Below are 23,058 nucleotides of genomic sequence, written 5' to 3' on the forward strand. Positions count from 1 at the left end.
TCGCTTGTTAAAAAAGTATATGGAAAAATAAAAATCAAGTTTAAGTCATTTTATTCGACTTTACGTCTGTCCGCCACAAATATTGAAGTCGTAATATCACTAGATAAACGTTTAAAGCACATAAAATCATATTAAAATATATACAAGTATGTACTGTATTTACAGTACACGCATTCGTAAATTTAGATTATTTTTTTGTACTATATTAAAAACTAAAATTTATTTGTTTGTAAGCTTAAAATAGATTTTTATTAACCATATATTATTTAAAATGCTTTCCTAGTGATAAGTAGATTCGGAGACAGGTAAATTCGACTTACGTCGTTTTCCTGGAACCAATTACCGACGTAAGGCGAGGTATACCTGTATACAGTAAACAGAAAATAAAAATTACGAAGATAATCACGAGAACACTAGTAAGAGTATTAATACACAGAAAGGAACAAACATCTATGGCCAATTTATGCTTTAAAACGTTCTAAAGAGTAACTTTTAACGACGTTTCTAAATCTGAAAAACTAATTACATAAAAGTTATGATAGATTTACGACAGGTCCAGGTGACAATCGAAATGCGTTTATCCTGGTAAAATGCCATGGAACGTTTCAACATGGTTACTCTACGAAAACCAATGGAATTTATGGCCGTTAGACCAAATTTTTCCAGTAAATTCGAATTATTTGGCCACCCTCGAAAGGAAAAAAAGCATAACGTGCGGTGCATTATTTATAATTTTCTCAGAAATGTATTCTTTACCGAAAATAATGAAAGCAGAGAAAATACTTTTATTCGAAATTACTTTTACATTAAAAAGGCAAATTTGGAATCTTCCCATTACAGAAGAAGCTCGGATGAGTGTCTACGGGTGTGGTCGAAAAAAGAAGAAATGCTTGAAATATGACGTTTGGGAGGCAAATTTATGAATTGAGTTACGTTCTGGGACAAGAATTCAAAGTGACTTGGCCGAAGACTCTTCCCTGAGTCAGCCACACCTTCTGGTCATTCAGGTTGACGGAGCCGATGCATCCAACGAAATGTTCCGTCACTTCCACTCCCTTCAGGGAACCTGGGTCGGGAACTCCTCCCAGGTACAGGGGGTCGTTGGTGTCGGTGGCGGTGACGGCGCCTGGTCCGAACTTTGGATCGCTGGTGACGTCGTCCACTGTGACTATAGCCACGTTCGAGGTTTTCACGACTGAAAAATAAGATTTTACCATATCGGTTACTCTTTTTTACCATATTTTTATTGATTTTTTTGGGGGGGATCAGTGTAAGGCCACGTGTGTGGTCTTACACTGACTCAAAAAAAAAACGATTGTGTAAAATACGATAATTTTTTGTATGTCTTTCGAGTTTTAGGATCTCTTTGGAAACGTTTACCCAATGGGTTGTTCATTCTCTAGTTCATCCTCGAGGATCGGGTGTATCACCATAAACTATAGGTACCGGTACCTAAGGATTTTGAATGACACCGGTCGGTTTAGTACTGTACATTACATTTCACAAATTTTGGTAAAATATACAACTTATTCAATTATGCTCTTTTAGTTAATTAAATTGAAATTTAGTATTTTCAATAATTAAACGAGTTTTTGGTCATTTCGAACGCACGCATATTGATAGATTAATCTATATATAAAATTACATGTCCTGACTGACTGATTGATTCATCATCACCCAGAGCAAACTGCTGAACCTACAGGTGAAATTTGGTACACAGTTAGGCTAAGAAGGGAATTTCTCGTGAGGATTAAGGCTTAAAAAGTCTTAGCCCTAAAAGGCAGTATCACAAACATGGTTTACAAAGAGGTACTGGGGTAACTGAAACTCTATTTTTCAGTAAATATTTATACTTTAGCAATTTTCAGATGTCATTTATGTTTTGGAAAAAAAAAACTCAGATTTATCATATCTTCAAATCCCATAATATTTGAAACTTGAATTTAGGTGCATTAGCAGTCCATAGTTTGAAACAAACAAAAATCAGTAACAATTAATGATTGACAATCTTGAAGTACAGAGGGAGAGTTATTTCTATCAAATTGCAAAATCTGCACAGGCAAAGCCGTGAGTAATGGCTAGTAAGTGTAATATAATTATCTGGAAATTAGGAACAGCCAGTCTTTGGCGGAACCAATTTAGTAAGCAGATGAAAATAGAAAGAGAAGTGAAAGATTGAATGTGATATTTTACTCACTTCTGATGGAATGCCAATCTCCATCACATAAATAGTTTTCGCTGGGGGGGTTGTAGACCGCGCTGTAAGGGCCTCCCCCGTCATCGACGGTGAACTTGACCATTCCGTCGATCATCTGGACTACCAAATAGTCCTTGGATCCGTGCACAGCCATCAGAACTCCCGACGTCTTTCTGGGTTTGATCTTCATCGAAACGGAAATTTGTTTTCCCACGTTGAATTTATCATCTGGAAGATAAATTTGAAGCAAAGTTTGAATAAAAGACACTAAAGAACATCTAACTGTAGAGACACACAAACACTAATGCTAATCCAGCAATGAGCTGCATAACTTTCCCAGCAGTTATTTTTTTTCCTAAATAAAATCTCATAATTTTTATATTTTTAATTACAATATAGTAAAATTGTGTGTGATGCCATCCTGTTATGAGATTTTGTTTATGAAATTTTTCTGTATTTTTAATTATTATCAAATGGTAAAATACATAATTTTAAGAGTGGTGATCAGTTTCATAGAAAAATAAATACTAATAAAGTATAACATATCCATTAAGCCCAATCTTACTAGAGATATGATCCCTCTATCTCCCCACACCAAAATTTAATAGCGCAGATGCCCTTTACACACAAGCTGTCATGGCAAATTTCTTTATCTTCATCCCATTCTGAGATATTAAGCGAAATAGATGCCAGTACAAACATCCAAGGAATTTTTTTGCAGTTTTAATATTTTTGAGTTCAGGGGCTCTCAAAACTCGGAGAATCAAATATGACACAATCCCAATACTTTCCCTTGTTATGTTACATTATTGCCAGGAAAGTAAAAAAAAAAAAAAAAAAAAAAAAACAAACTATTCTGTTAAAGATGGAAATTTTTTGTTCTCCTCTCATACCATCCAGTGAGATAAGAGTAAATTAAAATAAAAATATCTTTACACGCAGCTTCTAGGGTAGATTGACATATGAAGGGATCCAGAGATCCTCGATGGTTCGGTACGTTAGATTATTTAAATTTTTTGAGAAAAACCATTAAGAACAAATCGACCACTTTGGGATTTTTTGCCTTAGATTAATTCCATAAATTACTAGAAGTCATTTGGATGACGGTGGATAAATCTATTTTTGTTATAAGTGAAACACAAAATTTTGGTTATGAATTCTTAAATATAAAAAAAAAATTATAATAAATTACAAATCATTATAGAAAGTGGTCGAACAATTAAAGCTAGTGTGGAAAGAGGATGATTGGATATGGAATTTTCAATCTTTTTTGCTTAAGTATTTATAGAGCATCTTATTTTTGACAACATAAGAAAGTCCAAATAACAACTTGGGTAAAACATCTACAAATTCACTAGTTGTATCCGTAATTTGAAATCTGGAGTTGAATAAGAGGTACTTACACAGAATGACATATCCTCCGTCGGCCGATATGAAGGTTCCTTCTTCCACCTTATCGGAACATCCGGTGACGTTGACGGAAGTGATACGCTTGGTTAGTTCCTCGTTACGTAATCTCACGTTTCGAATGCAGCCGGGGAAAGGCACGATCACTCCCTGTAATGATAGAATTTCAAAATAATTATCAACTTTTGGTTAATAGGTCTACAATAGACTCATCTGCTAGTTCTTAAATATTTTGTTATAAAATATTTACTAAACTGTGGAAATGCAACTAGATATCAAAAACGTTAAGAATCAATTTATATTTATGTAGTGAAATGAACCATTTAAAGGCTTATCTCTATATTTCTCATCGTGCAAGATAAACTATAATTTAACAAAGATTCAAGAAAATTAATGAATTTGATCCTGGGTGTTGAAATCGGAGCACATGGAAAACACACATGCTCTCAATTCCGAAATCTAGTGACGACAATGGCAATCAAACTCAACTTTCATCTTATTAAATGTAGTGTGATTTTTTGAGGGGAAAAATTTATTTTTTATAGTGGAAAATAAGGTAATTATTGTTAGTTTTAAATATTCGGAGTTGGATATTTATGTTCTGTCATAGCTCTGTTCTAGCAGGAACTGGATAGAAAGTGTAAAGTTTTGTATCCACATTACCAAAACACAAACTGAAAATTTGCTATAGTTAAAATGAAGTAGATTTACTTCGTTTTAACTATATCATAATGTCATTGATGTGTTGTAACCACGATGCTTCTTTACTAATCAAAATCAAAGATTTTCAATCAAAGAAAGGTGATGACACTTTCCTCTGAAAAGTGATGACACTTTTCTCTGAAAATCAGATTTTCAGAGGAAAGGTGATGACACTTTCCTCTGAAAATCAAAGATTTTCAGAGGAAAGTGTCATCACCTTTCTGTTTCTGCAGTATTTTCTGGCAATATGGAAATCAGCCTTGACTTATTTGTCTATAGACTTCAAATTTAATATAATTTTATTAAAATATTCAAATTATTTTGATTAAAAGAAACATGATTAGTTCTGTTTTTGGCTCTGGATGATTGACTGAGATGCAGCAGATCTTATTGGATTACAAGTAAACAGAATGGTTTATACAAATGATGTTTAATGGGAATGATATATATATCTAGAAAAAGTCTTACTTTTAAGTTATTTTTTGCTATTCTCGCAGTTGCTTCTGACAATCCACCAACATATAAAGGTGGTTTAACATTCATGGAACTAGTCTGTCCTGGAGATTCTCCCGTGATTTCTTCTTCGTCTACAATCAATATGCCCTCTTTTCCACTTCTGGAGAAATCTGCTCTATGCCATAGATCATCATTATAAGCTTTTGTAGTAGATATTACGGTCCCACCACTTCCACAATTGTAAGTGTAATGAATCTGGCATAAATTAACACACAGAAATTTAATATTTAGATGTCTAATTAATAACTATTAATTTAAAATTTACCTTTCCGTCTTGCATAAAAAGAGCCTCAAAATCGATCTGTCCTTTTCCCGCCACGTATAACAAGATTCCATCAAAGAGGCGCGTCTTAAATTCCAGGCTAAATTGACTCTCTTCGAGTATGGTGCTTCCTCGAATTGAAAATTCCTGTCTGCTCCAAGGTGTGTTGCCATATCGGAGTCCGTCTTCGGGTTTTACATCCAAGTCTGGTTTGGGATGTAATGGCAAGTAACACTTGCTGGGGGGTATAGGTTCTGGAGTATAAATGGTTTCAGTAGGTTCTGAAAATAATAGGAAGATTAATTTACATTGAAATTTTTTTACAATTAAAAAATGCATACAGTAATTCAAAAGTTTCCCTACATAGCCAAAGAGTTCACCTTATTATACAGTCACAGAATACAAGTGTCATTTAACTGAATATATATACAAATTCATTTTCCTACTCGTGTTATCTGCTCACGGGTATCACAATTATGCCTATTTGGATAATCTTTGTTTTATACATGGACTTTTGAATTACCCAGTAAAAAAGATTTAAGTTTACCTAAATCGGAACCGTCGGGTTGGATGGTCACGATGTGCGAGGGTTCTGCCAGTGGACAGGTAGTCAAGGAAGCACCTGGACGATCTTGGGAGTCTGCGAAATTCTGGAACAAACCTATGACGGTCGTGTCTCCCAAGCAACCAATAAAATGCCTTTTAGAAGGCACTGCATCCGCATTAATGCTATAATCATCGGGAACACCGCCGAAATACAGAGGAGAAGTTATGATGAGATTTGTTCTAGCACTAACTTCCTGGTCGTTGAAGTCTATGTCATCGATATTTAGGTGCATCTCTTTGTTTGTCTTAGTAGCAGTTACGTAATGCCACTTTTTATCGTTGTATCTGATGTCTGGTTTGGTTATGATTTCTCCACCAGGATTACTTTTCATAATTAATCTACCGTCCTTTAACGAAATTGATAAGTAACTTAAGTGTTCTTCATTATCAGCATAGAACAAGAGACCGTCCTCTTCGGTTTTAAATTTGAAAGTGAGTTCTGCTTTCCTCCTTAAATTAATATTAGGCATTGCCACGTATCCTGGAGTGATATTTGAAAATGAAATGGTTCTGGCAATCTGAAAGAAAATAATGTTTAATTAACTGTAATTAAAATTGTTTCAAATAATTTGATTTAATCTTTGTCATATTTGTTCGCAACCTAGAGACTACAGAAATCAGTAGAGGTTTTAGTTTCTTTGAGATCTTATATAAGCATGGATAATGACTCTTTTTATATAATTTTATAAAATGTAATGCTTGTCTCGTATGCTATTTTAAATAATATTAAGAACTTCTGAATCAAAACTGAATATTTATAAGCGTATACTTTTGTGTCTGAAGCCTTAGACAAAAAGTCTAGATTACCTAGCTTGAAAGTGCCACTGATAGGACGTTGCACTTCTAAGCACATGCTTGAATTAGTATTATCATCATCATCACCCTTACTAAATATAATTTTTGGAGACACTGAACTTTTTAAATGCCTTTTATTTAATAAATTGTGTTTGTGAAATCCTAGAACTTTATGGAACATGGATTGAATATCACCATGTCATATACGTGTCCATATTTTAAAGAATTTGCTGTATGGGGTGATTGTGTTTTGTTTGGCTGTGAGAAACACTTTTCAAGAGGATGGATATAACATAGGGAGATGAAATACAGTGAGGATAGAAGTTTGGGTTCACCTAATCCTAAAAAGGAAAGACAATAGACTTGGACTTTCCTGTATGACACCACTTGTGCCATGAATGTCACACCTGTGATCCTATGAAGCTTAAAAGTGGGTATGGTTGCTATAAACAATACATTCTGCACAGTAGTTTGACATACTGTTTATAATGTTGTTTGACAGTTCTTGGAGTAATGAATCCCACTCTTGTGCAAGTATTCTTTGGAGCTCTACGGTAATCTGTGGAGGAGGAGGATGTGTTGCAACTCTGCAACCGAGGGCATCCCATACATGTTCTATGGTGTTTAAGTCCAATGAATAAGGTGGCCACAGTCCAGACTTCTTATATCCTCAGATTCCAGGTATTCCTGAAACAAACCAGACCTATGAGGGCAAGCTTTATCATCTATTAAAATGAACCCTGTACTAAATTCAACTTTAAAATGTTGCACATATTGCTACAGGATGACATCCCTGTAAATCTGGCCTGTTATTGTACCATGAATTTGAACACATGCAGCGATGTACAGTACCCTAAGATGATACCACCCCAAAACGAGGATTCCTCCACCTTCAGAATGATGGTATTCAATGATGTGGGCAGGATTATAGTGTCCCTGGGGCTTGTCGGATGCACACTCATCGACTATCAGTCTCTAGGCTGTAGCAGGACTTGTCAGTAAGAATATAATGGCCCATTGTTGTGGAGTCTATGTAACACATTTGATAGACTATGTTCTGTGAATCAGCATAGATGAAGTTAAAGAAATGCATACAGTAGGTTGCCTTGCATACAGACCAATAACCATCTATAAATCATTTGCCTGGATATGATGATACCTGATGCAACTGAGAGTTCTCTAAGCAATTTACATGTAGTGGGCATTTATGGACATATACTAGTCCTGAAATGGAGTTGTGACACATGGGCGACCTTTACTGTATTGCCTTCAAACATCTTGGCCACATTGGAACCATTACCAAAGCCCACAGATAACACTTGATGGAACACTCAGTTCCTGTGACACTTGTATGTGAACTTGGCCAGCCTTTAATCTCCTGATAATCCTGCCATGCATAATGTCATCAATATGTTTTGTTTGAGCCATAATTATTGCCTACAGATAATATTTTGCAGTTAAAAAGTGATAACAACATTTGCACACGCAATGCAGTAATGACTTCTTACAATGCCAATTGCCTAAGCTGACAGGAAATGCTTTTACACCAATTCCTTTATCAGTATATTTGCATATACCTACATCACTCTCTTTAGAAGTTGCCATATAGCATTTCTACTTGCATTTGTTCCTGTGCAAGGACAGAAAATATGTGTACTTGTAAATTCCTTAAATTATGGACGAGTATATAATACTTTAACTCAGTGGTTCCCAATTAGTTTTTCCTGCGTACCACTTCGAGAAAGAGCTCAAACTCGGGTACCCCTTATAGCAGAAATTCATATTAATCCATACTAATATTATAAATTCGAAGATAATGCTGTCTGTCTGTCTGTCACCTTTTCACGTCTAAACCGCCGAACAGGTTTTAATAAAATTTGGCACAGAGATAGCTTACATGTTGGAGATGGACATAAGCTACATTTTACTGCGAGAAAATATCTTACTCCCACAAGAAAATTCGATATAATGCGGGCGAAGTTGTGGGTAGACAGCTAGTGATAGAATAAGATTTTTTTACATTTATTACCTTTAAAATACAATTGTAATAATAATGAAAATAACATAAGGTTATTTAATTTTAATGCAACAAATGTGCACGATAATCTTTGCACAACTTTGTAAAATCTGGTTGCTTTTTGGTCAGCTTCAGTCTCGAGTCATTTTTGAGTCGAAGTCGGTGACAATGTTTAGTTATCGTGTTTGTCACGGCCGAAAATCTGCTCTTGCAGAGGTATGTTGTGCAAAATGGTAGTAAATATTTTATTTCCGCTTCGCTGACACGATGATAGTGATAATTGTACAATTAACACAAATTGTGTTAATTGTACACTTTTTGTTTCTTATGTAAGAATTTCATTTAGGTATTGTCACAAATGCATTTTTTTAATGAAATTTCAAGAATATTTTTAGTTATAAATAAATGAATTTGTGCATTTGACATCATGTTGTAAATTGCTGAATTTTTTATCCCCATTATTTTTTTGATTGCTTCATCTCATGCATTTAAATTTTAAATAGACCGATTTTAGATTACCGCGCGTACCCCTTCACGCAATTTCGCATACCCCTAGGGGTACGCATACCACTAATTGGGAACCACTGCTTTAACTGCATACCTCTCTATCAGTAAAGAAAAGTAGCAGTCATCCCATAAAATCAAATCATCCAGAAACTTCAAATTTATTTTAAATGTAAATATTAGTTTAAAATGGTACAATCGAGTAAAATTACACACTCAATTTATGCTTAAAAGCAATTCTGAAAGATTGAAGATTTTTCTCAAGCACCTCCAAAAATTTATTATGCATTCCTAAAGATGTACACATTCCAATTTGGCAATTACTAATAAATACGTTCTATAATTTTGTTTTCCTAAACTATTAAGAATGAATTTATCAAAATGCACCAACAATTAACATTTTTATTATCTCCTTTTATATAAGTTAATTCTGTGTTGATTGATTTTGAAAACATATTAAAGAGAATATAAAATAATTAAAATATAATTTAAGTTATTCCTAATTGGCAGGTTTCCATCTAACATTTTCTTAACTTTAATTAACATGAAAATGAGGAAAAGCTATAAATGAATGATCTTTTACTTTAGCAAAAATGAGTATAGTTCTTACAAAATATAAAAATGTATAATCTAGAATAAAAAATATAGTAACTTACCATAGGCGGACAACCCGAAACAACTCCTAAGGCTTCTTTATTGTTATTAAGATCTTGTAACTGTGTACCAATTTGTACATTATCTATACACCCTTCAAAATCTACATTGGTAACATCTCTGTTGAAAATAGAAGAAATAGAAATCATGAAGAGAATTATTAGCTTAATATACAAGGTGTCCCACATAAAATTGTCCCCACTCACCAGAAACGATACAAATAAATTTAGGGAAAAGACGCTTGTTATGATTATTTAAACATACAGAAACTTACAGAAGATGCCGAAAGTAGTGTCCTTGGTCATTTCTGCACCTTTATGTATGCGTAATCGTGTTCAGACTTTATTTTACTTTTTGAATCCCTATAAAATTTATATAGCTATTTCATCATCTCATTCAGGCCAGTATTATGTGGTACACCCTATATAAAAAATTCTCTATTTTTGAATATGAGATTTAAACTTATTTAAATATATATATACTAGCAGATGAACCCAGTGTTGCTCAGGCAAGTAAGTTAATTCTCCATTATAACGAGAATTAACTTACTTGATGATAACATTACTTGAATAAAATGATTAATTTTAAATTCTAAAATCTAAAAAAAAACTTTTTTGGAACATTATATTTCGAATTCGTTTATTTTGGATTTATTGTTTTTGGGTTATCTGAAGAGTGGAAATGATTAAAATATTTTAAATTTCCAAAATGTATACTATATGTGCCACTATTTGCTTTCTTTTTTTATTATTTACACTTTATACTGACTAAACCTAACTCTCTCCTACTTTTCCATTAGAGAGTTTAATTTCCAAAAATCCCTTCTTAATGTGCATTTCATGGTATACCCTACTAAAACACAGTCAAAAATGCAAAACAAAAAATTGCATCTAAAATAGTACAGTAGAAGCTGAGTTCTTTACGATACGCCTTAATCCTCTCCCCCGTGGGGGGAATTTCGAAAAATCCCTTCTTAGGGTACATCACGAGAATGTACAGTGCTCTGTGTACCAAATTTCAACTTTCAACTCCTAACTGTTTGGGTTCTGCACTCATCATCATCAACCCATCTCAATTATAAGATAAAATATTACTGTTATTTATTATTAGAGTTACATGTTCTGTCTTTTAGTTCCACTGTTTTCTGGTTTTGAGACTAACGTAACTAAATATGGCCTTTGCACATGCTTCAAGCTTATCAGAATATTTTTACAAAATGTCATATCTTTTAACAATAAATGTTATATCATGCTAATATTAATAAATAATTTATATGATTGTTGATTGAACTTCTTAAGAAGTTTTAGGTCTAATTTTTTCTACTAAAAGCTAGGAATATCAACATTGAGTTACATTGAATAATAACATTGAGTTAAAACTTCTTAAGAAGTTTTAACTCAATGTTAATAAGAAGTTTAACATTATGTAATTAACTCAATGTAATTAAGAAGTTTTAACTCAATGTTAAACTTCTTAATTACATTGAGTTAATTACATGATGCAAATTAGAAATAACATTGAGTTAAAACTTCTCAATGTTATTTCTAATTTGCATGAAAATTATCATGGAACAAGCATTCTTTTTCCTTATTCTAGTGTTTAGTCTTTGATAATGGAGATTTCTAATTTGTGGTTAACTTTCTTTATCATATATTATTCCACCTTATTCAAATTAGATAACATTTTTAGCATTGTTTAAATTTCTTTTCTCATAAAAATTAGAAGATAATTACTTTATTGTTTGTGGCAATTTTAATGTGTGAAAAGTTTTCTGGTTTACTCAGCTACTTCATAGCCCCCTTAGCTATAGCTCTATGTCCCATCAGCTTAGTTAATAGGCTCACATGCAATATATATATATATTAGTGATGCAATGAATATTAGGTTACCATTTGGTATTTGGCCTATTTTTTGCTATTCGGCCAAATATCTTAAAACAGGAGTAAGAAATAACAAAAACACAGTAAATTAATCATTTTGGTAACTTTTATTAATGCTGAAGTTATTTTAATAAATCAAAAAAAGATAACAAATCAAATGAAAACTACCCTACTTATTATGTAGTTTAGTTATCTATATACTCGTATATAAAAGAACAAGAACTGATAGGATAATTAACGCGGAGCCAAAACTATAGTGCTAGAAACTTAAAAATTTGAGGGTGTATTCCTTTTGTAAAGTTTAGACGTGCTAAGAAAAGATTTTACGAAATTCAACCCTAAAGGGGTGAAAAAGGGTAAAACATTTGTATGAAAATTTTTACTGCGTGGGCACATCAGATTGAAACTTAGGTCATAAAATGTGAAAAAAATAATAATTAATGATCTGTAAAGCATGTTTATAAAATCATCCCTTATTATAAACTTGAAAATTAAATTAACTTTTTTGTTTCATTGTACAAAATTATTTATCATAACTGAAGTTCCAGACAGCTTGGTAGCCTGAACGGCCCCAGGCTTTCGCCTGTGCACGCTAAGTGGCTTTCATTACAAGCATTTAGCTTTCCAAAGTCTATGAAAACAATTATTTGGCATTGACGGCTGCAAGTTTCGCACCAATAAGTTGCCTGGACTTGTTTGTTTATGTTATCAACTCAATTTCATATTTATTTTCACATCGTGGTCCTTCCCTGTTCTTTTTCCGTTATTTACACGTGTAGGCCATTTCATTGTTATCCACATTTGATGTCATCACTTATCACATACTGTCATGATGCTCAACAGAACAATTACACCTTTTGGTCAATTAACCGGAAAACTGTGAGATTTATTCGGACTGCCTGACAGGAGCTAGGTCTCCATCGTACTGTAAGTACATCTCTTAAATTTCGGCGTACTCTGACCTCCAGTTACGGAGATATTGCTTATTTCTGGTAAACTTCAAAAGAAGCTACTGGGCTTCCTGTTTGGATTAGAAGGAAATTATTCGGGTATCCGTGAGAGGACATCAAATGTGATATGTCCACAAAATTTGGTGCAGATATCCTCAGCCAAATTTAAATTACATATGTTTGACCAAATTTTCTGTTATGTAGATTAGCTATTCCATCTCGTTGCTATAGAAACGACCACCTTTATCTTTGCATCATAGCAAAGAAGAGCTATATTTATAGTTTAATAATAATATTACCTTAAACATTATATATTTTTGAAATAGATTATAGGGAATCTTTTGGTAATTTATTGATTAATTATATAGTTATTTTGTCATAATTTTATTTTATTATTAATTGAACATTGTTTGTATCTAAAATGGATAAATAATATAAATAAGATGGACATTATAAGTAATACCACTATGGAAGAGATGAGAGCATCTGCTTTAGAGGTGGTTAGCGAACTTAAACAATATATTAATGAAAATAATGGTGGAAAATTCAGTACACCAAAACACTCAGTTTATTATAAATTGCGTTGAGCGTGTGATTGATGTTTTTACAGATAAACCATACAAACATGAGTTACTAACTCTTATAAAAAAAATAGACTTAATTTTGAATAAGGTATCTATTAATGAGAGCATAGACATACAAAAGAAAGTTCTAGAAAAAATCACAAAATTATGAAGACAATATGAAGGAGAAACAAATGACATATAGTGCTCTACTTCAGAGGCCACCTACGAAAACATATGCTGCAATGAACAAAATAAAACCTAAAGATGTAATACTGGTGTATGGAAAAACGGACGAATTAAGTAATAGTGATAAAGTACGAAAGATTTTGCAGGACAATATCAGGCCATCTGAAATCAATATTGGCATTGAATGAGTCTGAAACATAGGGAGAGGGGGATTGGCCATTGAATTAGATCATATGGAAGATGCCTAAACCTTGGAAAATTGCATCAATACAATTTAACTACTAGATACCCTAAAAAAAAGGAGACCACATGTAATGATACATTCAGTGCTTAGTACAGTGGATAGAGAAGACATACCAATATTAATTTTGGAGCACAATGAGTTTCTAAAGCATAAGTACACAACTGAAAATAGCCACGAATTCTTTAAAATTAAATTTAATGTAGGCAAGAAAGGAGGAAGATATAAAAACTGGGTAGTTGAGACCTCTCCTGAATTAAGGCTACAAATTTTGAGAGGGAAAATTAAACATTGATTGGTTGCGATGCAGAGTCTTCGATTTTTGCCCTGTACTACAATGCTTAAGATGCTGCAGATTTGGTCGCTCAACTAGGAATTGTGACTTGCCTAAACAAATATGCAGTCACTGTACTGAAGACCACTCCTATAATAAATGCCACAAATGAAATAACACCCTATATGCTGCAATTGTAAATATGAAAGGGCTGTAAATTGTGCCCATAATGCACGAAGTGGTTCCTGTCCTGTGTACAACAGAGTGAGGGAGAAATTAATAAATAATACAGATTATGGAACCTTTAATAAACAAAATGATACGTATACTACAAATAAACCTTAGAAGAAGTATAGCAGCTTCTTCACTCCTTAACATTAAATTTTCAGACTTCTGATATCATTTTAACACAGGAACCTTATTGTCGTATTGATTCTCCTAGTTGTCTTGCTACTAAATGTACCATTTTAAAAGGTACAAATGACTATCCATGGGCTGCCACTATTGTGGTAAACAATAATTTACCAATTTTGTTACATAAATCTTTTAGTAATGAAAATATTGTTTGTTTGGAGACTTGTATTGCCAGTGATAGAATTATAATAGTTAACGTATACTGCCCTGGTGATACTCCTCTTGACGATATCACTTGTAATTTACAAAACATAATAGACAAATTTCAAGGAGAAAACATCATTGTGGCAGGAGATTTCAATGCTCACTCCCCAACTTGGGGAGGAGTCAACTCAATCATAGGGGTGAGGGATTTGCGGAATTTTTTCTCAACCAATAATCTCTCAATAATAAGCAATCCTCTTTCTCTGCCTACTTATTCCAGTATACATGGAGAAACTTGGATAGACCTTATGGTCTGCAGCAGTAACTGTGTGCAGAGGATTTGTGGTTGGCAGGTGCTGGAAGTGGACTCCTTGAACGACCATTTGTACATTGTATACAAATTTGCCTCACAAACTCAATTATCTGCTGTATATGAGTCACAGCTTCGTTACAACCCATCCAGAGCTGATTGGAGCTCTTTTAAAAACTTTTTAGATACAAACCTTGAATCTTACAACATGGAGGATCTAACATGGGCTAGGAGGCAAATTGCTCAAAATATTACTACAATCAATCATGCCTGTGAACTATTCATACCGAAAACTATAATGAGAAGAAGACCTATTCCTTGGTGGACTCCTAGACTTAGTAACTTAAGAAAAACGTAACAAATGCAGAAGAGCATACCAAAAAATGTAGACGCGAACCCACTAGAACTAGGCTTAAAACCATATACTTGGACAAGTAGAAAATATACAAGGAAGAATTGAAGACAACTAAAATTACATCTTGGAAAGAATACTGCAGCAGGGCATCAAAAAACCCTTGGGGTATATCACCAGGATTTGTACCAACAAGCTGCATAGACCACAAGTTTTAACTAACGACGACTCTGTAGCTACAAACATCATAGACATACTCAATAAACAAACAGATAAGTTCTGCATTTCCGATTCTCATACTGAGGATAATCTCTGGCAAAGCGTTCTCAGACAAAACAGATATGATGACATTGATACATCTGAAGATTCGCCTTTTCAACAACATGAGATACATAATGCAATTACCATCTCAGGAATGGTAAAGCCCCTGGTGTGGATGGCATGACTGCTACTATCATGAGAAAAATCTGGGATGATATTCCAGAACAGGTTGAAGAGCTATTTAATACCTGCCTTTCTATAGGTTATTTCCCAGACAAATGGAAAATTGCACACACAATTCCTGTACCCAAGCCAGGGCAATCTGAAGAATTAAAACCTATCTCTCTTCTCCCATTCCTAGGAAAAACGCTAGAGAGACTCATTGCGAATAGACTAATATGGCACCTTGAAACAAATAAACTTCTTAATAATTCCCAGTATGGATTTTGACATCAAAGGTGTGCAACTGATGCTATATATGAATCAACTAAAATTATAAGACATCTATTAAATAATAATAACAGATTTGTACTTGCTATCAGCCTTGATATTAGCAAGGCCTTTGATAGCACTTGATGGCCATTAACATTGTATCAACTGCGACAGAAGAGATGCCCTGCTAATATATACAGAATACTATAAAACTATCTTTCTGACAGAACTGCAATTATGCAAAAAGGAACCGTTGAAGTTAGGAGGAATGTAGTAAGAGGATGTCCACAGGGTTCAGTCATTGGCCCTTTGTTATGGATAGTTACATTTGATCTCATTCTTGAACAGAATTTTGGGCAGGATGGACTTATTGCCTATGCTGATGATCTGTTGGGTTTGGTCGGTGGTAATAGTAGAGCTGACCTTGAGCATAAAGGGACAGCAATTCTGGATAAAATATATATATATATATGGGGAAAAGAGCATAAATTACAATTCAATGCCACAAAACCAAAGGCACAATTTTCAATCTCCCTAGACGGCCTAACTTATACTTAAGAGTACCCACAATTCGAATGGGTGGTGTTTCTATTTCCATTAAAAAAATATATAAAATATCTGGGAGTTATTTTGGATAGCACACTATGTTGGCATGATCACATAGAATATATATCAGAGCGTGCTGGCCTCATCTTCAAAACATTCTCCAGGGTTGCATGAAGCACATGGGGACTTACATATGAATCTCTAGATATCATTTATAATCAACTTTTTATACCAATAATCACTTATGCCTGTGGTGTTTGGGGTTCGGGGTTCGGACTCACAGAACACCCATCCTAAAAGGAAATTAATATCTGCACAAAGAAAGGCTATAATTCTCCTCACTAAAGCATATAGAATGGACCCAAATGCTTCCTTACAAGTTATTACAAGGAAATCTCCTATTGACATTCACATAAAATATTTTAGCCAAATTTGCCACCTTAAATGGAGAGAGAATATTGATACTTCCACAGATATCATAGATGTTAATGATATAGAATTTTTGACTCCTTTTGACCAATCTAAAAATCCCTGTTTGCCTCCACCTCAAATGACTGATGAAACACATGAAAGCAATATTATTATATATACTGATGGTTCCAAAATAAATAGCTATGTTGGATGCACCTTTGTAGCATATGCACATAATCAGGAAATCTATAGTCAAATGTTCTGACTTTGAGAATTATCAACTATATTTCAGGCAGAAATGTTTGCTATTTTAATGGCTGTTACCTGGATTAATGATACCTATAATGACTGTTATATCCTCTTTGGCTACACTTCATAATAATAAACTTCATCCTATATCTACCAAAATCAAACATCTGGTTTGTACTGTACATCTAATAATATGTACACTTTTCAGTGGACAATAGCCCACCATGGGACTGTTGGAAATGAGCGGGCAGCCTTTTTAGCAAAAACTGCTGCTACTAACACCTGTCTCCCTGTCTCATATAATAAAATTAGCATGAACATAGTGAAAAGAATTCTATGGCTGGAACTTATAAAGAGTGGCAAGGCAGATGGAATGAATGTGAAGGATCCAACACATATAGATTTCTTCCAAGTATCGAAGAAACTTATAAATTAAAATGGTTTAAACTAGCGTTGCAATGAATAGTATATTCGGCCTCAGGCCAAATACCGAATATTTGGCTAGGAGCATTGGCTGAATAGCCAAATATTCAGCCAAACTATTCGGCTTGATTAATGCACATATGAAAATTGGCGCGCAAACCTCATTATGGCAAGGACCCTGCTCTCTATTGGCCTGCTGTCACTACGCTTTGCCAATCGCATTAATTCTTGACAGTTGTAGCGGACAGACAAGAGCGTCATGGCAGTATGCGATAAATAATGATATCAAATGTGAATAACAATGAAATCACCTACACGTGTAAATAACGGAAAAAGAACAGAGAAGGACCGTGAAGTGAAAATGTGAAAATAAATATGAAATTGAGTTGATAACATAATCGAACGAATCGAGGCAGCTTATTGGCGCGAAATTTGCAGCCGTCAATGCCAAATAATTGTTGTCATAGACTTCAGAAAGCTAAATGCTTGTAATGAAAGTCAGCATGCACGGGTGAAAGCCTGGGACCGTTCAGGCTATTGAGCTGTCTCGAATCTGTGAAATCATAACTGTGACATATACCGACGTCCTATCTGTCTCTTTTCTCCGTTATCAGCTAAGAGTCACGTAATTATAAAATGGAAAAACTATGACGGAAAAGTGACGAATCAAAAGTATCGTGAGCGCATATTATGATGTATGATGTATGCATAGGCATACGTGGACTAGAGAGATGGAGGAAAGAGAAAGGAAAGAGCAAAGACGAGCGCTTAAAAAGGATAGGCAGAGTCAGACCCTAACATGTGTGCGACGATTCTCGAATGAATAGGTGTGTATGTGTGCTGATCTTTGTAATTGTAAATTGTGAATACATGTGACTAATATTAGTTTTTTTATTTTGTGCATGTTTCAAGTTATAAATAAATATAAACAAACAACACTAACCCGACAATGTTAAATCTAAATACCAACATGATTAATTTACTGTAAGAAATAACAAAACAGATAATTAAATTAATTATCTGTTTTGTTATTTCTTACTCCTGTTTTTAGGTATTCAGTATTTGGCCGAATAGTGATTAAATATTTGGTATTTGGCCGAATATCGAATAGTAACCAAATATTCGTTACATCACTAGTTTAAACCAAATCAGTGGATAACTCAATTTCTCACAAATCATGGGAAATTTGTGAGGCTCTGGACAGGTCTGAACCATCACTAAAATTTGTGTTAAAATAATTGTTTTAGAGAAAAAATATAGTAGTTAGAAATAGATTTTTATTTTATGAAAATGCGACGCTAATTTTTAAACAATGGAAGAATGTAAGTCCGTCGACCATTTCCGGTTGGAGATCGAATTAAACTTCGATTTTGACCTCTCCCACGCCCCCCGAAAGGTTTCGAATTGTCATCAGGTGACGAGGAGAGACCAATTGGAAAGGGGAATCTGAGAGAAAACAGATAAAACCCCGGAAATTCAAGGATGCGACGGCTTCTTCTCCCGAAAGTTCCAAGTGACGGATCTGTTGTTGTGTGTGTGTGTCTCGCACCCATCTTCGTCTCCATCTCCCAACCTCGGATCAACATCTTTCTATCAATGGAAGTCGACTGCATCGTCCCGGAGTCATCGAGACGTGATGGAATGGTTCATTCGCGAACAAGGGACACTCCTTCCAAATGGGACTATCTTGGAAAGGAGAGGAAGACCCAGAGGCCACAGTTGCCGCAGAACTTCCAAGATTGCGGAAATCTTGTAAGCTTCTTTCGTGTTTAATAAATGGTTGTGTTGTTTGTAAATGAAGCATCTATCTCTGACTCAACTGCTTCCACATGTCGTTGATTGTTACCGCTCGGCAATCCAAACAGCAAGAAAGACGATGACGATATATATCACATATTGTCGTTCATCGATGAGTTTTTTAAATTTCTTCCCCTCTCGGCCCCCACAAATTTGCCAGCTATTTCGCCAGGTTTTCTGGACTTAATACAAATTTATGCCCTATATGTCAAATCGAAGATGGAAACGAACACTATATTTTCCATTGTCCGATACTTGAAAGGGAACAAAATGAAATTCAAACTATACTACACCAACAAGGCATATCTTGGCCATGTGATCTACCTATTCTCATTAATACAAAGGAGAACTTTTTCTATTTTAACAACTTAACCAAACGATATGGTAAACTTACCACCATTAGGGCATAATTCCTATTTACTCTGAAAGTTTAGTGTATCTATTAATTTGAATATTCTTTTACTATTTGTTAATGCAGTGTATTTTCTTCTAACTTTTATACAACTCTTGTTATGCTTTTAAATATTTATTTTTAAATTACAGGTGTTGAGGTATTCGAGATTTGTTATTTTACTACTCATTATATATTATTTAAACTTGTTAAATTCATAATCATGGTAATTATTAGTGATACTGTATGCATTATAGTTCCTTCCAATTCTTTTAGCATTCTACTGCTGATTTTGTTCCAAAGTATTGTTCCATGGTTTAAAGTAGGCCTTGAATTTGGTCTGTATTAGGTTCTCAATTGAATGGCTGGGATATGCACTACTTCCTCGTGACCTTTTACACCTGAATATGTATCTGTCTGGACTGGCCCTGTTCAGATAATTGTCTCATTATACAAGAATATAGATTTTACTCAAATACAATTAAAAGAAAACTGCCACAGAAGACATGCTTAGAAGAAGTGTTGTTAGTGAAACGGAATCTTTCTGGACTTCAAATTAAGTCCTTACTCCAATATGGATAATTATAGTGTGCAATTATGCAACTGAATTTGTGATGTACAAATTTAACTGCCAGAACTTTGTTGGCTAGTAGGCCATGTGATAAGGACATATGAATGCTTGCTTTTGGCGGTTGAATACTGTTGTCAACGCCCTTTGGACTTTATGCAAAATTGGGTTTTATAGGAACTATACTTTACAAAAATCTTAAATATATATTGTAAATTATTATAAAATACTTCAAAAATAATATGTGTAATTGTAATTTCAATTAATCAATGTTTTTATATGTTAATTGGCTATGCAAAGTGGTGCCAGACATGTAATACTTTGGCATTACGTGAATGAGAGTTGTGTGTGTGTGTGTGTGTGTGTGTGTGTGCCATGATGCTCATGTCTCTCCGCTACAACTTTCAAGAATTAACGTGATTAGTGAAGTGTAGTGACAGTGGGCCAATAGAGAGCACGGTGTGTGATTCTTGCCATAATGCAGTTTGTGTACGTGCGTTAATCAAACTGAATAGTTTGGCCAAATATTTGGTATTCGGCCTGAGGCTGAATGTACTATTCGTTGCATCACTAATATATATGCTTTTGCTTTTATCATGTAAACTTAGGATACCGTTAATTTTATTTTACATTTGGGCTGGAAAAGAGAAAAATACCAGGCACAATTTTTTTCAGTTTGCCCTCTAGCCCCCAATGATTTATTCATGGCTACAAAACTGGATATATCACATTTCCATGCTATGCTTTCATTCAGTAGCCAGAAAATTACTTTTTACACAGTTTTTAATTTTTAAACTTTATTAGCACCTTCATTTTCTTACAATAACTGAATACATAAGTGGATAAATATGTTATGTTACAAAATCAAAGTTTTCAGTGGATTAATGATCAAGTTTTTATTATGTAATTACTTCAGTGTAAATACAGCCAACAAACGCTGTGTTACAGAGATTATAAAGTGATCTACTTTCTGAGATCTTTGGTGGTGGTATGTGAGAAACTGATACATTACACCTTATCAATGCAAGATGACCAGGATTTGAATTATTTTAATACACCTTCTTTGTTCACTTAAGTCATCAATTCTTTCTAGATCAGGCCTTTATGAATTTCAGTGAAGTGTTGGCTTGCCTTGTTGTAGGGTTTAAATGTGACTGTGTGGCTATTTTGTTGAATTTTTCAATTTTCATTTTTCACAACTCATTGTAATTCCAAACTGACACTGTGTCAATGAGCATTGGGTATTTGATTATTTGTGTTTGCTGATGATGGAAAAAAAATTGATGCTTAAATTAAATGGGAGTAAATAAACATAACATGAAAGAATCTAAATATATTCACAAAATAATTTCTATCTGTGAATATATATAAAACAAATGATTTTCAGTTTCTGTGTGTCATGTTTGTTTTTCTGAATACTTTCATCTTCTAGTAAGCAGATTCATTCACAATCCTAAGAATTTTTGGAACTTTCAAGATTTTCGACCATCAGCTACAAAAACGAAATATCCTTTATGCTAATTCTGCGTACAATCTTTGTAATGAAATAAAAAATTTTTTACTCTCCAATCTCTTTATTTAAAAGTTCTTTTTGTTTTCTCTTTTTTTCATTAAGTTTGTTCTATTACTGCCAAATTCTTCTAATAATCCAGATTTCGTTCCCATTATCATTTATTCTAATCAATCTGACTTTTTAAACAAGAAGTATTTCAATTTTTTTTAGTTAACAGAATTATGTATGCTTAAAGGATAACTGACTCCAATAGAGTCTCTGGAATTATATGTTTTTCAATTCCAGGCTAACATTCAAAATCATATAGACAAGATCACTAAACATATTGCAATTAGATATGGTGTTCTATGGCAATACAGCAAATCCGTTTTGAAGGACTTTGTTTTATGAATTTTCAGTCATTAATTGATTATTGTATTTTCATTTAGTCTTTGACTGTCAAAACTCTGATGAATAAAGTTAAGGTATTTGGTAAGCTGTATTTATTGTTTAATTATAATATTATGATTGTGCCTTAATTTTCCTTCTGTATGTAATAGGATAACAGATTTTAAACTTTTTTAATGGTCTTTTATCTCTAGATTTTGTTGTTGTTTATGTTAATTAATATTACACTCTCAATTCTACTTGAGTTAATCTTTTTAAAATATTTCAATGATGTGGGAAACTTCTATTTAAAAAACAAATAAGTTTTCATAGTTGAAAAATTTCTTTAATGGAATGGTTTTTTTAATTGAATGGTTTTAACTATGAAAACTTGTTTGTTTCATTTTGAATGTTTCTCCAAACATTCAAAATTCATTTTTCTTTAATTGGATGGTTTTAACATGGATTACATGGTTAAAATTATCCAAGAAAACTTGTTTGTTTTTTAAATGGAAGATTCCCACTTTATTGAAATGTTTTCAATAAATAAATTCAAGTATAATTGTGAGTAATATTAATTAATTATAATCAAAAAGATCACTGCAACAAAAATTAGGATTTATAATTTATCTTGTTTATGTCTTCTTAATTTTAGGGTGAATATCTCACCATTGTTCTTTCTTTTATTATAGAGTTACATATTACAAAATTATTTAAAGTAAGAAATACATTTAGATTGCATTTAACTAAGTTTTAATTTGGTTTTCTTGTGATTTTTATGGGTGGTGTGCTTTTGTTTTGTTGAGAGTAGTTATCACATGTTGCAAGAACTTCACAAATTGTCATACTTATTTACATTATAATTAGGAAACTATTCAAAAGCAATATATTGTATCCAAGATTATAACAATAAATAATTTCATTTCTTGAACATATTTTTATGAAGTTTAGTTCATTTAGATATAAAAATAAGAATTAATTTTGCTTTCAAGATATGGTAAATTCTTTGTAGACTTTTTAGTAAAAAGAATATCAATAAGGTATTTATTTATTTTTATACATTTCTGCTTTCACATGTTTATGTCAAATTCAGAGAATCTAATTTTAAAGCTATCCCATAACAT

At 33.4% G+C, this 23,058-nt stretch overlaps 1 protein-coding gene and 1 long non-coding RNA gene across 3 annotated transcripts in view; one reads left to right on the plus strand and one right to left on the minus strand.

Moving 5' to 3' along the window:
- The window catches only part of LOC111636132, an 83,375-nt gene that overhangs the window by 12,109 nt on the left and 48,208 nt on the right, over window positions 1–23,058 (plus strand). The gene's annotated exons all lie outside the window — the stretch shown is intronic.
- Window positions 662–23,058, minus strand: part of LOC111636130 (laminin subunit alpha-like) — a 111,944-nt gene continuing 89,547 nt past the window's right edge. The window contains exons 43-49 of the mRNA XM_023381308.1: window positions 9,663–9,780; window positions 5,632–6,208; window positions 5,088–5,365; window positions 4,775–5,017; window positions 3,601–3,754; window positions 2,198–2,425; window positions 662–1,195 (exon numbers count right to left, since the gene is read on the minus strand). Coding sequence (XP_023237076.1) covers window positions 930–1,195; window positions 2,198–2,425; window positions 3,601–3,754; window positions 4,775–5,017; window positions 5,088–5,365; window positions 5,632–6,208; window positions 9,663–9,780 — 1,864 coding nt within the window. The 3' untranslated portion in view covers window positions 662–929. The remainder of the gene's footprint in view (window positions 1,196–2,197; window positions 2,426–3,600; window positions 3,755–4,774; window positions 5,018–5,087; window positions 5,366–5,631; window positions 6,209–9,662; window positions 9,781–23,058) is intronic.

The sequence above is a fragment of the Centruroides sculpturatus genome, unplaced genomic scaffold (genome assembly GCF_000671375.1).
Source record: "Centruroides sculpturatus isolate CEXI.00-Female unplaced genomic scaffold, Cexi_2.0 scaffold991, whole genome shotgun sequence".
NCBI classification, from domain to species: domain Eukaryota; kingdom Metazoa; phylum Arthropoda; class Arachnida; order Scorpiones; family Buthidae; genus Centruroides; species Centruroides sculpturatus.